Below are 22,341 nucleotides of genomic sequence, written 5' to 3' on the forward strand. Positions count from 1 at the left end.
TATTATTATCATTATTATTATTTTTTTATGGTAAAGTAAAGAACAGTGCCGGCTTAAGGGTAAGACATATTTTGAGTACTTACATTTTTTTTTTATTATTATTATTTGCCATTTCATTGTTGCCTTACGTACGCCACCAAATTGGTTGAGCCGGCCCTCGTAAAGAAGTTTCTCAATATATATATATATATATATAATTGCACTATAAAATAGATCAACTATACACCACACGTTGCACAAGAAGAGGTGTAGTAATGGAAAGAAACCGGACAATTAATCACTTTGCAGGTCCAAAGTTGCTATTTTAACACCTGATAAGCTTCACGAGCGATTTGTTTTCACAATATTATATGCCAAGTCATATAGTGTTTGGGGGCTACAAAAGCTGTAAATAGTTGGGCAAAAATTGTGTATTGTTGGATTTGAACTCCCATAAAGTTGTAAATATACACCAATAATACACTCACCCAAATACCTCCTGGCAGATGGTTTCCACTGGGAGGAGCCCTTTTTTCACATTATTTTTTTTACATTAAAAAAAAAAAAAAAAAAAAAAAAAAAAAAAAAACCTATGCACTGCAAGGTGACTGGGTCAAGCGATTATGATTAAAATAAACTGAAAAGTGGAGCCCACCGCAACAAGAATATCTCGTGATGTCTTTTTCAAAAGCATCTTGAATGGCGTGAGTTAAAAGCATCTTTGATATTGCAGGTGTGTACGTGCTTTGTAACATAACTATATATATATATATATATAAAATAATTTTTTATAAATATATATATATATATAAATTTTATGGTGAGTACTGTCCGCATGAGTAATGCAGTATTAGTGACGGTTTTTCATAGTATTAACGATGGTTTTTTAAAAAATCGTTACCAATATTATAAAAAACCGTCACCAGTACTGCGGTACACATGAGAATCGTCCACACCATAGACGAACTGTATATATATATATATAATAATTTTACTATAACAAGATCCTATGTTTAAATGATATGTGTTTAAATTTTTTATATTTTGAAGGATTTCTATATTTGTTTTCTAAAAGATATATATATATATATATATATATGAAAATGATTAGATATGTACATTATGGATGTGTTTACTATAACATTCTTGTATATATTATATGTTAATAATATGTATTTGTTTTTTTACCAAAAAGTAACTAAAAGCAACAAAAGAAGCTGTGCAAAATCAATTTATTTGCGTACATATGAATCCCAATATAATATTGAAGTAGCTACAAAAAATTTGTGCATTGAATTAATAATTCCTAGTTATGATCCTATTGATGACGAATGAGTCATATATATGATTTCTGTTTGACATACATATTTTGAAGAATACCCTAAGGTCCTTTTACAGATCTTGCAGTAATGAACTTGGTCTTCAATTTTTCTTCGTTTTTTTTGTTTTTTATTATTCAAGGGCCTGTTTTATCTTTGGCTTTTTTTCCACAGGAAACAGAGTACTTGAAAAATATGAAAGACATAAGAAAGAATACATGAGATAAAGAAACCCCACAATCTGAAGGACCAATGGAAGTTTAAAGAACTGAATCTCACTGCCAAGCACAAGCAGTACGTAGTTCAAAACTGCTTGGGAATAAATATTGCTTAAAGTGCGCATGCCGAATTGCCAATATAGTAATTTACCTCCAGGACTTGTCAAGACTGCCTAGTTCATATATTTCACACAATAATGACAGAACAATTATAAATTAACTACAAATCAAGAAAGTTTGATAGATTCCAGTACTACTAAAAAAGCAACAAAGGAAACTAGAACCAAAACAGGTTATACATATAGAAACAAGAATTGAAAATGATTCTGCAGCAGTGATACTTTTGAGTACAAATAGTGACAAAAAGTATTGGTACAGACAAAATTAACTAAACTTCTTAAGGTACAGTCTTAATCACTAAGCTAGTACTGCCACTGCTAGGGGCCAGAATACTAACATGATTCTATGGGATTTATACAATCTCGAAGGCCAAATCCTTAAACTCAAGAACATGACTTTCTTTGTCTTCGGTAATAGTTTTGTCCTTAGCTGATCTTCTCTGTATTTAATGTTTGTGGCATTGGGTTTCTTAGGTTCAAATCTCTCATCCACAGAAACTTTTTGAAGAAAGCAAGAAAAAAGAGTTCAATATGTCTAGAGAATGAAGGAGAGAAAGAGATCAGATAAATGGGATTTGAAGAATGGAGGTAAGGAGGGTGAAGCTGTTGTTCAACTTTGTTAATTATTTCTCCAAATAAGAGTCTATCTGGAATGAAGTCTAAGAATAGTCGAGTTTTTGAAAGAAAAACTTGTCCAAAAGTACAAAATAGAAAAAACTCATGTTCTAGCTACGCGTTGTTAAAATGGACCTTAAGCTAAGATTAACAAAATCTGTATATATTAAAACAGTCAATAAGATCTCTGTTTCTTATGGGGAGATTGATAGAGGCAGAGTATGCGCCCTCAAGAAGTAGAAAGGAAGTTGATGATAGACTAACTCAGGTCTCCTTAAGGCAGAGAAGAATAAGTAGCATAAAACTCAACTTTCGTCTTTACCTCATCAATCTCATAAGATTTCAACTATTGTTAAGTTTAGGTCCATTAGGAGTCAAACAGAACATTTGTTAGACGACTAGTTTTTGATGCATATTAAAAGTTATTATTACCTTAAAAAAAAATTAAAAAAATTAAGCTCCTCAGAAATGGACCAAGCTATGTAAGCTAGCTAACACAGGAGATAACATGCTGCAGCTCTTCTCAATATATAGTCAGATACTCCAAAACAGATCAAGTAATGGACTTGAGAAATTGAATTAGAAACTATGATCGAAGTCAAACAATTCAAATCATATTAACTTACTGATCAAAATTCAAACTGAGATCATAGATATGATTTTGCAGGGTGTTGATGATCTGCATTTTTGTCTCTAGACCTTTCTCTTGGGATGATTTCTGTTTAGTTGGTACAAAAGGAAAGCTAATGAAATGATGAATATGCTGAGGCTGGAGATTGTTGCCTAATTGTGCTCATCCTCATAGCATGTTTCACGGGCAAATTTTGAAGAATCTGATCGTTTTTGAAGATCTTGTAATAGTGAACTTGGCTTTTATTAAAGGGCCTGTTATCTAAGGCATTCTTTCCCTGGGAAACTGAGAACTTCTAGGATATGAAAGAAACAAGAAGGAAGACAAGGGATAACAAAATCCCACAATCTGAAAAATAAAGGGAAGTTTAAAAGTCTATAGGATGGGACCACTTACTCTATATTCAGTGACATGCTTTAGATTTGAATCTCTGTCAAGCATTAGTTATAACCTGTAAAAACTATATATAGAAAATCACTTGGAGGACTCATACATATTAATAATTAAAGAGAGAGACATAGCTTCCTACCCAGTTCATGTATATTCCACATGAAAAACCCAAATAGACCGACTACAACAAAAGCTTTGTCGGAGCCCATTACTAATAAAATGCAACATAGCAATCTATTACTAAATCAGGTTATATATAGACATGAGTCACAGACAAGATTATAGTTAAAAATTTCTACTTCTGCTTATTTAGTACTACTAGTAACAAAAGTGGTAGAACAAATGATAAGTGAGATTTTTATCCACTTAAATACTTTTAATTATGGATTAAAGCCTAAAAACTCAAACCTTATTTTATTTTTAATGCCTTTTTGTGAAAAATTTGAAGTTCATCTTTAGATTGGAGCTAATGGTTTGTTATTGAAGAAAAGATCAAGTGTAGAGTAAATTTTGGCAACCATGAAAAATGCCCACACCAAAGATGGAGTCCACACCATGCTCCACGCTCAGCTCCACTCTAGAAGGCCATGCTCCACGCCAAACTCCCCTCCACGCCAAGGTCCACGGTAAGGTTTACGCCCAAACCAGCCCACTCCACGCCACACTCCATGCCATGGTTCACTCTACAAACTTTTTTTTGGCCTGTTCATGCCAACCAGCAACCTTTCTTCACAGAGAAAGTGGCGTGGAGTCACGCCAAAATAGTGTATACCCTTAAGCTCCACGCCACATTGTTTTTACACTTACAACATTTTTTCAGGGGATAAAAACTGGATGATGAGGTGTCAAAAGGGGAAGGGTTTTTGATAAAAAACAAGGGTGGATCTTCATCCTTTGCTAGGGTAAAAGGAAGAAACGAGCCTAACTTGAGAGGAGATGAAAAGGGTGGCACAATTACCCAGGAAAATTTTAGAGAGAGAAGAAGAAGAACTAGAGAGAGAGAGCTTAGATTGAGGAGGATTGAAGCATTTCAAAACATTGGAGTATCAAAAGTCTTCAACTATATTAGTTTTTTTTTTTTTTTTTTTTTTTTCCTTTTCCTCTTTTATTCTCTAATATTTATTGGGTTTTTGTTAATTATTTAATATTATTTCTTCCCTTATGGATTTTCCTTGGAATTTTGTTATGAGATTTACTACGAACATTGGTAACTAGTTTTTTATTTAGGATTTTGGTGAACCTCTTCTTAGATGATATTTAATTAATGTATTAATTTTTATTTTATTTTTTATCTAATTTGTTTGTGTGAATCTTATATTTATTATTAAATATACTATTGCATTTTGGAATTTGCTTAGGTATTGGGTAGATTTATTATTTTAAACTTGCGAAGGTTTATTTTAATGAATTGGTCACTAGATTGATACAACCTAAGCCTTAATTAATATTGAAAAATTTAATTGGGGATTTGGTAGTCACCAAAGAGAGGGTTTAATGCATGAAAACTTAAAAAATTTTGGAAAGCAATTTCTAGTTTTCATTAAGAAATCATAAATTATAAATTCAATTTGGAAAAAAAGATTATATTAAATTGTAATTTATTCAGACTACAAATTGATAAAATATGGTATTTTGTCAATGTAATTAGTTAAATATAGAAAGGGTAGATGGTGCATGAAAATCTTAGGTTTTTAATTCATTGTAATTCCGTTTTAAGCTATTGAATTGTGTTTTTGTTACTAAATTTCTTGTCTCTTGTTATTTATTTAGGTTTAATTTACAATTCCATCATCTAATTTCTTGCCTTGTTTTCAATTTCAATTGCTTTATTTTAATTGTATGCTTAGATAAACACTATTAATCAAAATTTTGATAATCAGTCAAATATTGAAACTAAACCTCTTGGAATGATACTTTCTCATTATTTTATTACTTTATACAACCCTTATACTTGCGGAAATCATCCCATTAACAAATACAGCTTAACTTCCCCAGAAGTGATCATAAGCAACTCACCATTGCCATTGCTATGGAAAAAAATACTTTACTTTTTATTTGGCACATAAGAAAAACTTGAAAATGAAGCTACAAAACTTGCTAACCAAATATTAGAATCCATTTGCTTCAAAAACCAAAAACATTTCATGCTTTCACAATCATTAACAAAACCAGTCAAAGTGAAATGAGTCAAGATATAAAGTGTCTCCCACCATATTTTACAAAGAAAAGGTCTTTTGTGTGACTGACAGATGATTCTTCTGAAGAGGAACAGAGAACCTTTCCAAGGTACAAGACCATTCATGTGAAGCTAAAGATTGTCTGCATAGCTCACACAGTACCTTCCTAGCCAGAAAAAAAAAATTGAAATGCCATATTTTGGTTAAACAAAATGAACAATATAATATATGCATGAAAAATCCATTAAAATACTTATTGTAAAAACAGAGCTTTTTAACTTCTACAAATTAAGTTGCAAAGAAAACAATCATTTTAAATTGGTTTACCTAAAGCAATCACAGAATATGCTGCGTTGTCTTTGAATTAGCATTAGGATTTTCTTCCTCCTCATTAATCAGAGCCAACAACAATAGATTAACCGGTTTCATGATCATATCCATCGCTAAAGCATCTCTCTTAGTTGCATCATGGAATTGTTGTATTCTTTTGGTTTGCGAGCATCCAATTGTTCTGCAACTTGCAAACAGTGACATACATAAACCTTCAGAACCTCTAAGATTTAATGGTAGGATGCCATTCAACATCTTCTTCATCAAGAAGCCACAATATTATTCATCAAAGTATCTCTTATTTTTTCTTTTAGCTTCCCTTCCACTTGATTCACAATATTCTATCATAGTGTCTTTTGTTCCCACTTTTAGTTTCTGCATCAAACCTCTTTATATCTGCAATGTGTACAAAGCGAATACCAAACTTCTTAATCTGGCCATACTCACTTCCCAAGTTTTCGACATTGTGCGATACATTAGAAGTATAGAATTTAGGCCAGATATGCAAAGAAGCCTCATTCCAACAAGCAGATAGCAAATGTGGTCCAATTCTTTCTGAAATTAGCCAATGGGGTTGTGCAATGTACCACATGAGCAGGTGATCTGAAGTAGCCTCCTTTTCCATAAGACTCCTAGAAATATCATGTACATGCAGACGATGATAATCCATGGTTTTGTAAGAGAATTTGCCACCAATACGAAGACATATATCAGGGTCATTTTGATCATAAACAATGCAGAAAGCCAAACCCAAGAAGCCGGGATTATTCCAATTTGTGTCACGCATAACTTTCATTGAAGTCCCACAAGTTTGATGGTCAAACCACTTTGGAATTTCATCTCCTGGATATCGAAAACTATGAAATCTTGGGTCCTGCATCATGAATATGAGAAATTAATCAACTTGCTGAAAAATTATAAACATCTCATATCCTGTTAAACAGAAAAGGAAGCTAAATGGACATACTATCATCCGAGACTTCATACAGTGCAGAAGTTTAAGTACAGCACGATCGGCGAGTATGCTGTTGCGTGTATTCTGATCCAATTTTTCACAACCATAAAAGTCAATATCTCGATAGACCCAATGATGGTGAATGAATTTCATATTGTGTAATAGTGGAGCCCTCCAAGTTGATATGTTCTCCAGTGTCTTGCAGTGTCGTGCACACAGACTAAAGCATAATGATGGAAGCTCTGACAAAGATTTCAAGCTTTCACAATGGCATAGATTCATGTGAAGCAGAGCAGATGGAAGGGGAGGCAATTTTTCAAGTTTTGAACAGGAATGGAGGCTTAACATCTCAAGAGATTTCAAATTACAAATGCTGGTTGGAAGACTTTTAAGTCTTGTGCAATAACTCATATCTAATTCAACAAGACCTGAGAGATACCCAATTGATGGGTCCACTTCTTCTATTGCTGTCTCCCTCAAAAGTAAACGTGTTAAATTCACAGGAAACTTTTGAGAAATGTGGGCCTGAGATGTGAGACTCAGCTGACAAATGTTTATCAAAAGATTTTCAATGCAATGCAGAATAAAATCCAAGCACCCTGTGCTCCTTGGTGTATCTTTCAAATTTTTAAGTTCGCTGCAACCATTCAAATTTAGATAAGCAAGCTTGTCAAGATTTTGAATAGATGAAAGAACCTCAACCAAGCTTGTACAGCCTTCAAGATTTATTCTTTCCAGATTTGGACTCCGTGACAAATCTGGTAGTTGAGTGAGAAACTTGGAGTGACTCAGATCAATCCTTCTTAACATTGGGAGAGACTGTATAAAGGAGGGAGAAAAGGGATTACATTTACTGGGATTACATTTACATTGTATGCATGTACTTATCATCTAATACAATATAATTAAATTAAGCATACCTGAACTTTATAATTCCAAAGGTTTTCAACATGGCTGCCACGAAGTGCAAGTTCAACAAGATTGTCTGGATTAAATTTTGATGGCAATGATTTCAAAGGATATAAATCCCACCGAAAATATCTTAGCTTATCAGAAAGATAAGAATCAAGACCGTTAGGAATGGACAGCTTAAACCCATAGCCACCATTAGGAAGGGACAGCTTAAACATATAGCCGCCAATATTGTCACAATAAACTTTGAGAATTCGTAGGTTGCACATATCTGAGAAGGCTGCACGGCACACTCTTACATTTTGTGTGATTTCAGACATGTAGAATGATATGACTTCAATTGCAGTCGTGCCCTGCATTTTAGAACGAACATTAATATTATAGATAAGGATACAAATGGAAATTTGTTAAGAACTTGGTACAGACACCTAATATGTTTGATGGAAATGGTTGTGCTTAATGTGTTTTTGATAAGAAGAATTAATAATGCATTTTACTACTTACCGTTTGATTTTCCAGTACGTAGCAAGCATCCTTGGCATCACACAACCTACAACGATTACCAGGTTGTTTATGTTCATCACGAGCAATTTGCCTACCCATTTGACGTATCAAATCATTCATTAATAGCACATTGTCCTCAAGAACTTCACTTTTTTCAATTAAAGACTTTTCAATTACATCAGTTATATCTGATTTCACAGAAGGATTATCAATTAATATGCTTTCTGCATAATCTCTAGTAAAAGATGAATCAAAGATGCAAGCAATGTCAAGAAATGTATCCTTCATCCCTTTATCATCTAGTTTGTCATAACTGATTCTCAACACATCTTGAATATCTGGGTTTGAAAATCTTTTCAGCTTCTTCAATGCACTTTCCCACTCTTCTTTATTCCTAGAGAGAAGGGAAGAACCCAATACCTTAAGAGCTAATGGATTTCCATTTGCATAATTTATCACTTCTGATATCATGTTTTCATCATCAATTGCTGGAGGATTAGACTTAAAAGAATACAAACAGAAGAGCTTCGAAGATTCAATGGAATTTAACCTCTGAACCTTGTAAATATCATCAGATACTCCCTTAAGCACTTGCCTATTTCTAGATGTAACAATGATTCTGCTTCCAGGAGCAAGTCGATGACGAAATTCTCGAAGTAAAGTATCTAATAGGATTGAACTATCCACATCATCTACAACAATGAGCATCTTTTTCTGTGGAAGCCTCTCAAGAATAAAAGATGACGCTCCAACTAGGCTATCCATCCTTAAAATATCTACGTCATCTAATAAATGATCTAATCCATATTGTTTTCTTTCATTCCAAAGAAAGCAGCGACCATCGAACTCATTAGATAGTTTTTCTAAAACAATGGTAGCAAGGGTGGTTTTACCGATTCCCCCCATTCCCCAAATACCTATAATGCGAACATCTTCTGGGCCAATGGATAATCGTGATTCAACATCCTTAATATTTTCTTCAATTCCAAAAAGCAACTCCTTTGAATGCTCATATGTTGATCGGTATTTAGGCAATTTCTCTAAAATATCTTTAACAACTTGTTTAACTAACTCATTCTCAAGCCTACAAAAATAAATAAATAAATATTGTTAGACAAATAGGATATACGTCAGGATATAAAAAGTTAGGTTTAAAAAGACAAAACTAAAAAAAAAAAAAAAAAAAGGGACACTGGAGCAATTTTAACACTGCTGATTTATTTAATTTTTGACATTATTTTTGTTTTGGTTGTTACCGGCCCGTTTGAAAATGAAAGTAGAGTTATTAATGTAGTCAATGATTTTCTTTATTATTATTATTATATACTATTTCATAGTCTCATTATTTTATTAAAATGGAATTTATCAATTTATCGATCCTCTGTCAATCATTTAAAAATTGTACTAAAAAATCTTTTTTATATTTTGTAGGTAAAATAATGAAAGACATAAGAAAAGTATGAGCTCTTCAAACAGGATCCAAAGTGCTAGCTGAGAAAGTTATTGTTGACTGATAAAGGAAAGTTATTTTTTATTGAATAAGAAACTAATATTTATATACATGTACAGTTGGTGTAGATGACTACAAATGAGTAATGATAAAAACTATTTACAACTGATAAGGGAATCTTGAAGATAGACTCACGTGAACTACTAATCTCTATCATGCCCCCTCAAGCTAAGTGTGGAAAGAACACTTAGCTTGGGTCGAAGAAACTGTAACCTTTGTTTGGACAGTGGCTTGGTGAGAGCATCAGCAATTTGCTCTTTGCTGGAAATGTGACACACACGCAGATCACCTTGAGACACCTTTTCACGGACAAAGTGGAAGTCAACCTTGATATGTTTCATCTTAGAGTGAAGAACAGGGTTGGCACAAATGTACGTAGCACTCACATTATCACAATAGATGATTGGAACTTGAGGTAGAGCTAATTTTAACTCAGATAACAAAGATCGAAGCCAGCATAATTCAGATGTAGCAGTAGCAACCGAGCGGTACTCAACTTCAGTAGAGGAACGAGAGACCGTACGTTGCTTCTTGGACATCCAAGAAATTGGGTTGGAACCAAGATACATGACATATGCAGAGGTTGAAGTACTGTCATCCTTATTACCGGCCCAATCAGCATCGCAAAACGCATGAAGAGAGGTGGAAGAGTGACGTGTAAGAAATAAACCAAAGGAACTTGTACCTTTAAGATACCGAAGAAGTCTTTTGGCAGCAGCCCAGTGAGTTTCAGTAGGCTTATGTAACACCCCATCCCGAACCATGTCGGAATTTTTGCACGTTGACCAAGGTTGACCGTTGACCATTGACCGAAGGGGTCAAAAGTTGACTTTTTGACCCGGTTGGAATTCTAGGTTGACTGAGGTACCGTTACGGAGTACACGTTGGCATGAGTTCGTAGACTGGTAGCACGTTGAAAACGGAGCTACGGTTTGAAAGTTTTAAGCAAAACAAGTTGAGATCCAAACTGTCCAAGGGGTGCCGGGGTTGACTTTTTATTCATGCAAGGTTGAGCGTTGACTTATGCATAGTTGTGAAGTGCTCATCGATACGAGTCTGTAGACTAGCGGCACGTCCGATTTGGACATGTGGTTTGAAAGTTATGGACTGTAGAGTTTTTCAAATACCGTATTATTTTAATATTATTTTTAAACGCGTAACAATGTGCCACGTGTGACTTAATGAAGGTGACCATGTGTCACCATGGTGAAATGCCACATGTCAACCATGTGTTTTATCAAATTATTTTTATTATTATTTTAAATAATAATATTATTATTTAATTATTTTTATATATTTTCTTTTCTTTTCTTTTTCTTTTTCTTTTTCTTTTTCTTTTTTTTTTCCCCACGTGGGAAAACACCCTTCTTTTTTCTTTTTTTCTTTTTTTCTTCTTTTTTCCTTCTTCTTCCCCGAGCATCAAAACACAAAACACGCACAGTTTTTTTTTCTCCCACCGGCTATCTCTCTCTCTCCCGTGTTTAACTTTTCCGGCCACCCATACAGTACACGCGCTGGCCACCATCCAAGCCCACCACCTCGCGACCTCAGCCACCAAATCTCCCGGCCAGCAGCCGCCGGACGCGCCCAGATTGGGCCAGCGAAGTCGCGGCGGCGAGGTGAAATTTTTCCGGCGATTCTCGCCGTTTCCGACCAACCCAGCCCATCCCATACCTCTATCCCACTATTTTCGACCCCTCTGAGTCCATTTCCGAGGTTAGATTGCCCAAAATCTCCACCGTTTGAAAGATCCCTCAAGTTTAAAACCGGCCGAAGCTTCCCGACCAAATTCCGACCACCTCCGGCAGAATTGGGGTCGATGGAGACCGGATTGGTAATCCTCGTTCCACGAGCTTCGATTCGGTATATTATTTGACCATTTTGGTTAACGTTTGTGTTTTGACCCCCTGGGTACCAGATATTATTTATCCGATTAAAATATTAATTTATTTGACTGTCTGTGAATTTTGTTCTAGGAGCACGGGTGAGTCATGAAATTGATCCCATAGTGGATCGTGGTTTAATTGCGTGCTCCAGGTGAGTGACCCACATTCAAATTAATTTTGGGAATTTAAATCCGTGATTATTATGTGTGGTCTGAATAATTGGAAATTAATTTCTATGTGCCAAATATTTATGTGATTTATTGTGGGATTTTTGGTGAATTTATTTTGATTAAAGAAATGTGCATTATATAAATTTATGCCATGTAAAATTATTTTATGGGTTTGAGAATTTTGAAATTCTTGTGGTTTTAATATTAAATTGGGCATGATTTGATTTTCAAATATTTCAAAGAAAATATTTGGTTATGTTGGTGATTTCAATTTTTATAAAATATGCCCATGGAATATTATGAGATTTAATTATTATATTTCGAGAAATTATTTATGCTATTGGGAAAATGTGAATATTTGAATTGGTGGATTTGAAAATCATGGAATTTATGGTGTTGATTATAAAGAAATTACGGAGAATTTCCAGGTTCAAGCGGATGGACTATGCCCGCTATGTTTATACAAAATGGGAAATCTGTGATATAATTTAAATTTGTGAATTTTATGATTTTTAGATGCACCGTGCACGTACTGGTGTTCTGATTTTATGTGATATGGTTAGTGTGCACACGGTTGTAATTAGCACGCAGGTGTGTGTGAGTAGCGCGCGGTTGATATTATGAGGTTGTCCTGTGGTTGCCATCGGATGAGGGTAGGCCACCGCCCATGGCCGGGACACCAGGTTAGCAGCGGCGCAGTGGGACGCCACGAGACCGTATGCCGGTTTCTTTCTATAACCTCCTGTCTGGCGGTACCTTGGGACGCTGGGTACTGTTGGCGCCACTGGTATATAGTGGGTGCATCAAATGATTTTCAGAACTGTGTTTTAAAAATAAAATGTTTGGAAACTATATTGGAATTAAAATTATAATTATTACTATTTCTGGTATTTATTTGATGTCTTGATTTTTGGGGAATACGAACAAAGGGTTTTGTGAAAAGGTTTTAAAAGGGGAACTTTTCCAACTGAGAGAATTGTAAGGGTTTTGAAAGAAATTATTATTTTCCAATTAATTATTATCTATCTACTGTATTACCGTGGTATTATATTGTATAGTAGATAGGGTCACTCACTGAGATGATTAGCATCTCACACTCTTAAATTCCGTTCCCCTAGGTTCAGGTTGGAGACGTTGATTGTCCGGGGCGAGCCCAATGTCTCAGTTCGTTGCCGAAGGTTCAAGAAGTTTTTCTTCCCTTTTTCCTCTCTGCCTTGTATTGCTTCTTTATCTGTTATTTTATAAATTCTACATGTATCTGTTTAATGCTCTGTATACTGTATTGGACGTGTAGTTGTTTTTATGCACTGGGTTGCCGCTGTTTTCTTTTGAAGTGCTGTAAATTTGTGGATCAATTTGTAGTATTGTGGGAGGAATAAGGGGATATTTTTAGAAGTGTGTTTTCAGTGCAGGTAATTTTTGGTTAGTCCTACCCTTAGGGGAGGTGCTGCCGGATTTTTCGTTGGAAGGTTCGGTGGTATTTCCCTGGGATCAGGGCTTGTCTAGGGTTCCGGGGAAGGAATTCTAGACGGGTCCTGACAGCTTATGCATAAATTGAGACAATTTATTGACAGCAAACGAAATATCAGGACGAGTCAGAGATAGGTATTGAAGACTTCCAACAACCTGGCGATACTAAGTGGCATCGGTCAGATTAGTTCCATCCATGAGAGTTAGAGTAGCAGAGGTTGACATTGGCGTGGAAACTTCTTTTGCATCTAGCATATGTGTCTTATCCAAGAGATCATGAATGTATTTTCTTTGTGTCAGAAGTAGGCCATCTGTACGTGAAGTTACCTCAACTCCAAGAAAAAAATTCAAACCACCAAGATCTTTAAGAGAGAAGACATTAGAAAGAGCTTTAACAAAGGTAGAGAGGGCAGAAGAATTATTTCCAGTCAAAAGAATATCATCCACATATACCAGCAGATAAAGAATGATGTCTGAATGGTGAAAAATAAATAGAGAAGCATCAGATATAGAATTAACAAACCCATATGAGAGAAGGAAGGTCTTCAATTCTGTATACCATGCTCGGGGGGCTTGCTTTAACCCGTATATTGCTTTCTTGAGCTTGCAGACATGGGTCGGCTGAGTGGAATCAGTGAACCCTTGAGGTTGCTTCATGTACACCTCTTCATTTAGATGGCCATGGAGAAAAGCATTGTTAATGTCAAGTTGCCTCAATGGCCAGTTTTTAGTTAAAGCAATTGACAAAACAATTCGGATGGTTGCTGGCTTTATGACTGGACTAAATGTTTCTGAATAATCAATGCCTGGTCGCTGATGAAACCCCTTGGCAACTAAGCGAGCCTTATACCTGTTTATGGTACCATCAGAATTTCTCTTAATTCTGAACACCCACTTACTACCCACCAGATTATATTTGGAACTAGGAGGAACCAATTCCCATGTACCATTTTGAACTAATGCATTAAACTCATCAGACATTGCAACACGCCAGTTTTCATCTTTGAGTGCCTGGGAGACAGTTTAGGGCTCAATCTCTGAAAGCTGTGAGTGAGAGGTTGCCATATAGAAATCAGAGAAGAGCTTGGGCTTAAAAATATTATTAAAAGACCTGGTTCGCATGGCATGCATGCGATCAGTGAATTTTTTTCTTTGTGAGCTCGGTGGGTTCAGAGGAAGATGTGATGACATGTGAGGAGATATACCATGAGAAAGACCTGCTGCTTCCTGTGGACCAAACAACGGAGGCACTGATTGAGTGGCATGCTGTGACAGAGTAGGAAGAGATGGAGAAGGTGACTTAGAAGAAGGTGACTTAGAAGGTGCCAATCCTTGTAGGAAGTCTTGACACTAGAAAAAGATATAAACGGTGGAGGAACAGTAGAATGGGGAGGAGAAGGCCACTCATAGATACCTCCTTTATTTGGTCCTTGAAGTAGAGTCATTCCCGTTGGTATATCCTTCACAATAAAACCAGTGGGTGAGAATTCAATTGTGGCATTGTTATTATGGCAAAATTTAGAAACAGACACCAGATTTCGAGTCATTTTTGGCACACAAAGAACATTTGACAGTAGAAAAGATGTATTATGAGCAGGAATATGAGCTGTACCAATATGAGTAATATTTAAAGCATTACCATTGCCAACCATAATTGCATCTGTTCCATCATAGTCAGAATGGGCATTCAGATTGTGGAGATAATTAGTGACATGGTGAGAGGCACCTGAGTCAAGAAGCCAAGATGTTTGGGGTGGGTTTTGGATAGGAATTGAGTGATCCTGCTGACTGAAGTAATAGGCTTGCGACATTTTATGAATTCGAGGGGTGGGTAGAAGACCAGAGTGGGGATTATAAGTCCACTGTTGTTTCAATTGTGGACAAAATCTGGCGGAATGATCCTGTTGACCACACAACTGACAGCGCCCGCGATAGCCTCCAAAGGTAGAAGAAGGGGAAAAAGTACGAGTAGGATGAGATCTGGTACCAAACTTGTTTTGAGGATTGCGAGGGAAGGTGTTAGGACCATAATTTTTATTAGCAACATGAGCAATCATGGGAGAGTCTTCAGGAGTGGAAATATTGGACTTTTGAATGTAGGCTTCATATTCTAGCAAACGTTCATGGAGATCTTCAAATGAGATCTCTGTATCCCTTGATCTCAAGGCAGCAGAGATTTCTTTTAGATCATGATTTAAGCCATTGAGTACATAAATTGTTATCTCTTCATCTTTGAGTGGTTCATTAAGTAAGGCTAATTCATCTGCTGCGGCTTTGATTTCAAACATATAAGTTGTGATACCGCGTGATCCTTGTGGTCGAACAAGCTTTTCTCGAAGTCGAATGATGCGTGATCGAGATGGCTTGGCATAAGTGAGACATAGCTTGCTCCATAACTCACGGGATGTTTTAGCTGAAGCCACCATTGATGCAAGGTCAGGAGACAGAGAGGCAAGGAGAGATCCAAAAAGAAGCTGATCTTGCGAGTCCAAAATAAATATGGCTGGTTGGAGGATTGGGAAGGACAAGGTAGAGAGCCATCAACATAACCGGTAAGTGCGTAACCATAAAGGAGAGCATCCCACTGTGCTTTCCAAGTGAAGAAGTTAATTGGGGTGAGCTGAATTGGTGCTTGTGTAGCAACGTTAATGAAGACCAGATTGGCAAAGTCATAGGTAGGAGTATCAGTCAGAGAAGAGTAAGAAGCAGAAGAGATGGGTGTGTGGTCAGCCATAGCAAAGAAAAAAAAAAAAGGAAGGAGAAAAAAAATGAAAAATTCGGCACAGATTGGATCGGAAAAAAAAAAACTCTGTTAGAGCTTTTAATGCTTTGATACCATGAGAAAGTTATTGTTGACTGATAAAGGAAATTTATTTTTTATTGAATAAGAAATTAATATTTATATACATGTATGAGTAATGATAAAAACTATTTACAATAGATAAGGAAATCTTGAAGATAGACTCACGTGAACTACTAATCTCTATCACTAGCTACATATATATTTGGAAAATTTTGAAATATATTAATAACCGTTAGTAATAAATTACCTGAAATTCTTTGAATCCAGCCCACATAGATTGGAAACTTCTTTTAAAGCAGCCCTCCATTGGTGCACCTCCTTTATTCTGTCTCTGAAACTTTCTTCATGTTCAGCAAATGCCATTCCATAACTCCCATTCTGCTTTCGTACATCTGATGGAACTATGCCATAAAAGATTGGCATAACAATCTGCCCATTATTTTTCTTGCATTCAAGTATATGCACCAGTTCATTCAAACACCATGTGGAGGAAGCATATTTTTCTGAAAAAATAACTACCGAAATTTTGGATTCCTCGATAGCTTTGAGAAGTGTTGGAGAAATTTCATCGCCTCTCTCAAGTTTATGCTCATCCATGTAAGTTGAGAAACCCTTTTCACATAAAGCAGCATAAAGATAGCTAGTAAATCCACTGCGGGTGTCCTCACCTCTGAAACTCAGAAACACGTCGTATCGTTTGTCAGGGGGGTTTGCCCAAGAAAAAGAAGAAGTAGAAGCCATTTTCCAATATAACCTGCAAATCCACCAGTAAAAGGCTAACTAATCGGTGAAAATTAAATTAAAGTTTTCCTATTTAGCTAGCTTTTGAATATATAACGTACGCTCAGAAATGCCAGACAAGAAACTCTCTCCTCAGTGAAGAAGGTAAAGAAAGATGATCAAAATATGATTGCACTATAATACTTAGTTCAAAGAAAAATATAATCTATTAAACACTCTTCGCCTTCGTTAATTTAAAAAAAAAAAAAAAAAAAAAAGTTGGAAATTAAGCTCTGTATACCAACTACTTTACGCGCGTGTTGACTCGGTCACGTGGTTGTGATCATGATAAACTGAAAAGACGAGCCCACCTTAGCGAGAATCTTTCATCATGTGTCTCCAAATAATTTCCCAGAAAAAACAAACCCATTTAAATATTTTTAGCAATATTTTCTAATTAACAAACTTAATTAAATGTTTCGTTTCTCTAATGAACTTATTGTTCCATATTTTATAAAAGAAAAAAGAAAAAAGAAAAAAAATAGGCCAGGTGACTCATTTAATCCCCTGATATTTTTATCGTAAAAGATCCAAAAAATTTAAACGCCAGTATTTCACTCTCATCTTAAACCCCAAATAGCGATGAAAATTTGTAATAGTCACCGAACCAAATAATTTTGACCAACCAATACCTATCAGCTACAAACAGTGGCTTTGTCAGGCACAAATTTATTATAAAAAACGGTGCCGTTTTGCCCCAACTACGGACTATCTGAAAAATGATGCCTTAAGAATTTCCAAAAATTTTCAATCTCACCCTCTCGCTTTCCCTCTCCCTCTCCCTTGATCTCCGACCTCACTTCCTTTTCCGATGGAGTCCAAGATTTCGACTCCGAGGGAGACGACCACCACTGCAAACACACCAGCCACCAATAGATTAGCCATGGACCTCTTCTCCGACCTGCTATATGCCCACCCGCTTTGGTTCAAGCCTACTCTCTTTCTCTCGCAAAATTTCCATTCTGAATCCTTACGAGCATTCAATTTCGCTCCATTCCACACTCTTCGATTCGATCTCCAGAGTCAATGCGTGCGCCATAACTCAGGGAGAAGAGCGAGCAGTTTGGGGGTTCGGTGGAGTGCGAGCTTGGGGCTTTGAAGAATTGTTTGAAATACGGATCGGAGGCTGCCTCTGCTAGAGAAGCTTGGAGCTTTTGCTTGATACGTTTCACGTGGTCTCTAAGATATGCGTTTCATTTCTCATTTTCATTTTAATTTTGTTTTTTTTGGTCTAAGGTATCCATGATATGTTTCTCATTTCCAAAAACAGTGCCGTTTTTGCTCAATACGTTTCACATGGTCTCTAAGGTATCCATGGATATGTTTTGGTCTACGATTGCACATTCATTTTAAACTGAACTAGTGTGTTTGAAAACAGAAGATAGGCGTTCAGCGTTTTCAGAGGAAAACAGTGAGGGTTGCTCTGATTTATAGAACAGGGGCTGTATAAGTTTGTGTGCCTGTAATTCCTCTTTTTAATTAACGAAATTTGGTTTCTTGTTTGCTTATCTCATTGATATATGCTTTCTAAATTCCTTGTTCTTGTTGTAACATTTGGTTGCTGCTTTCCTTAATTTTGACTTAAATCTGATATGTAAGCCTGCTGTCAAGCCTGTATGTTAGCTGTTGATTTATCATCTTGTAGAAATATATTAGCTTGTGTATAGATCAGATTGAATATATTGCTGGTTTGTTGTTGGATGGCTTGATATATTGGTTTGTTATTGTGAGCTAGCTTCTAGGAAGTCTAACCAAAATCATGCTGTTTGGCAAGGAGAAGGTGATAGTGCCTGAAAACAAAACAAATTTGATATTGGAAGGCAAGGGCTATCTCAACACATTTCTATCATGGAATGAAACTGCAGGGTCAAGAAGAGGGACATTTTATCGTTTTTCGGTTAACATCCCAGCTTCTAACTTCATTGCCTACAATCTTAGCTTTCAGGTATATTATTGGCATTAATACTATTTACTTTGAAGATTGCTTCATTCAAGGCTCCATCGATTTCATTTTTGGAAATGGAAGATCACTGTATTAGGTACAAAACATTGCTCCTAAACTTTCTCTTAGAGTCATAATTGAAGAATTTGATATTTTGTATTTGATTCAAAACCATGTTTTGCATGGTCACAAAAGAGAGAACAAAATAGATATAGATTATACACAACACAACTAAAGAATCATCGTTTAATTTCACAATTATAGGCTATTACCATATAAAGAATAAGAGGTCAACTAATAAACAATATCACAAAGAAATTCTTTCTTCTTTCCATTGGTAGAGCTTTGTGTATGATAGGATTCTCTTGAGCTGATTGTGTGTTAATCAGCTCCTTGGCAGGGCATATTAACCTCCTTGACAGTGGTAGCTTCTTTTTGATGCTGAGTTATTAACGAAACACAATGCTAATCTTCCTTCTACTTATCTATAACTGCTGTAATTTAGTCTATAACTTGAAGATAAATATGTGTAGTTACTACCAGCTAGCAGACTTGTCTCTTGTAACAGTGTCGTCTATATGTACCAAATCTTTTCATTCAATGCATTTGTATAGTTTTGTGCACTTCTCTTATCATTCTCTTATTGATAATCAGCGAGTTAGATGCAGGGAGAGTTCCATAGAAATTCCAATAACTGAAGAATGTTATATTTTGTTATTCAGCCTTTGCTGGTGCAAAGAATGCAGAAATTATACCTGCAGCAAACACATATGTGGAGGTACCTTTCCATATGTATATGTATATTATTTAAATTTGTTTTTGTGTGTGTATATAAATATATATATATATATATATAAATACATATTGTGTTATCTTCTTTTCGCGATTCCTTTATCACAAGATTCTATTTCTCTCAAACTTTTGTTAGCCATATAATCAATTAACAGATTGGAAGTATATATATGTTATAAAAGCCACTACTTTCTGATTTATTTTTATTTTTATTTTTTATTTTTTATATTTCCTTTGATGATAATCATTTGAGAAATCATTTATGCTTGAAGGTATTCCATCATTTGAGAAATCATTTATGCTTGAAGGTATTCCTGTGATAAATTGTGAGTAATCTTATTAAGACACCACTGATCTACTACTCATTACTATTGTTCAAATTTATCAAATTGAAGGGTTTATGGTCATATGTCAATTTTGTGTATCTCTGGTTTGTTGTATTCAAAGTGTTGTTGATCATATTAGGATAGAAAGAGAGACGGGATATGGAGGGCTTGGCGTTGATATATTATAGGTTCTAAATTGAAAACAGTAGGAAAATGACTTAGCTAGGTTGTGGTTATTTAAGAATGGTGTTTGGTTTTTCATTATACATATAAATTTTATTTGGGCATTGAATTTTCTTTAATTGTTAGTTGTAAATCTTGCTTATATATCTGTTACTTTTAAATTACAACTTTAGCTAATAAATTATCCCCTTGCGCAACTCATTAGAATGTGTTTTTTTAAAAAAAAAAAAAGAAAAGAAAAAAACCTTTAGCTAATTAATATTAGCACCACTATATATATAATAATATTGATTATTATAAGATCAATTTTTGTTAGGGGAACAAAGAAGAGGTGGCAATGCTTGGCAGGTATGCCGACTTATAGATGGTTTATATAGATAATTAAAAAAATTCATGTTCCTTTTTTATTTGGCAGAGGTTGGACAATGGACCATTTCTGTTACTACAATACTATTCCTACTTGTTAATGTGGGACCTAGTATGTTTATAATAAAAGACAAGGTAAATGCCTAAGCTTACTTTATACTTCAGTGTTTTTTTCCAAATGCCTTGGAAAGAGTAAGTTCGATGAAACATTTGTCCTCCTCTGTTATGCTGGTAGTTGCAGAAAAGAAGTTAAAAAGTTTCCTTTTCCTGGCCTAGTTTTTAATTGGAGACTTTTCATCTAAGAATTTTGAAAAATTGTTCTCAATATTGATGGCATTTTATACTCTATAGTGTGATTATTACTGATTCTCATATAATTAATGATTGATAAATTTGGAAATAGTGGTTGGGAAGCTGAGGGAATTGAAAAAGAGGTTGGAATGCTTGGTAGGTAAAGGATTGCAAACTTATAGGAACTTAAGAAATCTTCAGCTTGTTCTTTACTCTTTTGCTAATTAAATTATTCTTTTACTAAATGATTCATTTTTTTTTATTTATTTATTATATAGGATCCTTGGAGAATATGTTAATGAATTGCATTGGAAGATGGAGATTGTAAAGATTTAGTGGGTATAGGCAACCATTTTGTATATATATTTTTCCCCTAGAGTTGCAAATTGTTTTTGTTTACATTTTCCTTTTAGTGTAATCTTATTGTATTTGCTACACATTATATTTGTATTAGTTGGTGTTTAATGAATTTTGTAGTACAAGTTAAATGTTTAATAAAGTATTATTCTTTTATGCATTTCAAAAGTGTCATGTTATATTTGTAAATGATAATTATTGATATTATAATCAATTTGTAATATTTAATTAAAAAACAATTTTTATCAAATAATATTGGTAATTGATATATTATTTTTAGTTACAAAACCATTGTCACCAAATAAAAAAAAGTAGTTTTGGTGACAAATTGAATCACGTAACCATGGTTTATGTCATATCAATGACAAATCAGATGTGCCATTGATGGATTAAGTGACAAATAATATTTTGTCACTTAATTATATGTATTGTCACTGATGGATAAGTTTGACCATAGGTATTGGTGACAAAATTTGTGTGAACAATGACAAAAAAATATGTTTTATGTGACAAAAACTGATGTCACGGTAAGGTTCCAATCTATGATGAAAAATTTTTTAATCGCAGTTACATGTTCTTTCGTGACAAATTAAAATGTTTGTTGTGAGCATATTTTGTGACGGGCCTATCATGGCAAATACAAGATGAACTGATTTTGTCACCTAAACTCAATAAGACGACAAGAAATGACCTTTACATGACATAATAGCTGTGTAGCGGTTGTCCAAATTTTTTGGAGTGTATTAATTAATTAAATACTATAAAACTTTGCATAAACATATTGTAACATGTCACACAAAAACAAAGAAACCATATAACTTGTCTCATCAGCCAGATTAGCTTAAAGAGCAGATAATATGTTTTAAGTCAGAGCATATATTATTGCCCAAAAAAAAGTCAAGCATACATAAGTATTTGACGGTCCAAGTGGACCTCAATATATATCATAAATTAAATTCTTAAGCAGGTTATATAAAACATGCATCACAGGTAAGATGTAGTAAAAGATTCCAGTGCTGCTTATTGAGACCAGTAGTGAAAGATTATAAAGACTTTCAAATACACATATTATATTATTTGCCCAAAAAACAAAAGAAAGTACACATGTTAGATTATATTAACCTCTACAAGTTAGTTTGCAAAGAAAAGAAACGAGTTTAAAATGATTTACCTAACCAATCACAAAATATGCTTGATTGGGTTTGAATTATTCTTAGGATTTTCTTCTTTCACATAGGCCACAGAGCCTACCTCTTAGCATTTGTTGGTTTTTAGAGAGCAAAAACCCTTAGAGAAGAGATGAAAACTGGTGCCCA

At 34.9% G+C, this 22,341-nt stretch overlaps 3 protein-coding genes across 33 annotated transcripts; 1 reads left to right on the plus strand and 2 right to left on the minus strand.

The window, feature by feature from the left end:
- Positions 1–6,109: 6,109 nt before the first annotated feature.
- LOC132804080 (disease resistance protein RML1A-like) lies at positions 6,110–10,423 on the minus strand. Its single transcript, XM_060817986.1, has 5 exons — positions 9,873–10,423; positions 8,150–9,233; positions 7,654–7,998; positions 6,746–7,552; positions 6,110–6,652 (listed from the first exon to the last, which is right to left on the minus strand). Exons 1-5 carry the CDS (start codon positions 10,421–10,423, stop codon positions 6,110–6,112), a joined length of 3,330 nt encoding a protein of 1,109 aa, XP_060673969.1.
- A 5,655-nt stretch (positions 10,424–16,078) lies between these two features.
- Positions 16,079–16,932, minus strand: LOC132804313 (TMV resistance protein N-like). Its single transcript, XM_060818532.1, has one exon. The coding sequence runs from the start codon at positions 16,727–16,729 to the stop codon at positions 16,232–16,234; it is 498 nt and encodes a 165-aa protein (XP_060674515.1). The 5' UTR covers positions 16,730–16,932; the 3' UTR covers positions 16,079–16,231.
- Positions 16,933–17,235: 303 nt separating this feature from the next.
- Positions 17,236–21,185, plus strand: LOC107429770 (uncharacterized). Of its 31 annotated transcripts, none has more exons than XM_048463761.2 (5): positions 17,381–18,713; positions 19,433–19,488; positions 19,775–19,828; positions 20,328–20,359; positions 20,427–21,185. In XM_048463761.2, exons 1-5 carry the CDS (start codon positions 18,622–18,624, stop codon positions 20,499–20,501), a joined length of 309 nt encoding a protein of 102 aa, XP_048319718.2. In that variant the 5' UTR covers positions 17,381–18,621; the 3' UTR covers positions 20,502–21,185. The 31 variants fall into 31 exon arrangements, 9 of the variants coding, with proteins under 9 accessions (XP_060674362.1, XP_060674363.1, XP_060674361.1 ...); XM_048463760.2 differs by lacking the exon at positions 19,775–19,828 and having other exon boundaries at positions 20,427–20,512; positions 20,781–21,185; XM_048463759.2 differs by lacking the exon at positions 19,775–19,828 and having other exon boundaries at positions 20,427–20,512; positions 20,947–21,185.
- Positions 21,186–22,341: the final 1,156 nt, after the last annotated feature.

Source organism: Ziziphus jujuba, chromosome 6 (genome assembly GCF_031755915.1).
Source record: "Ziziphus jujuba cultivar Dongzao chromosome 6, ASM3175591v1".
Taxonomy (NCBI): Eukaryota; Viridiplantae; Streptophyta; class Magnoliopsida; order Rosales; family Rhamnaceae; genus Ziziphus; species Ziziphus jujuba.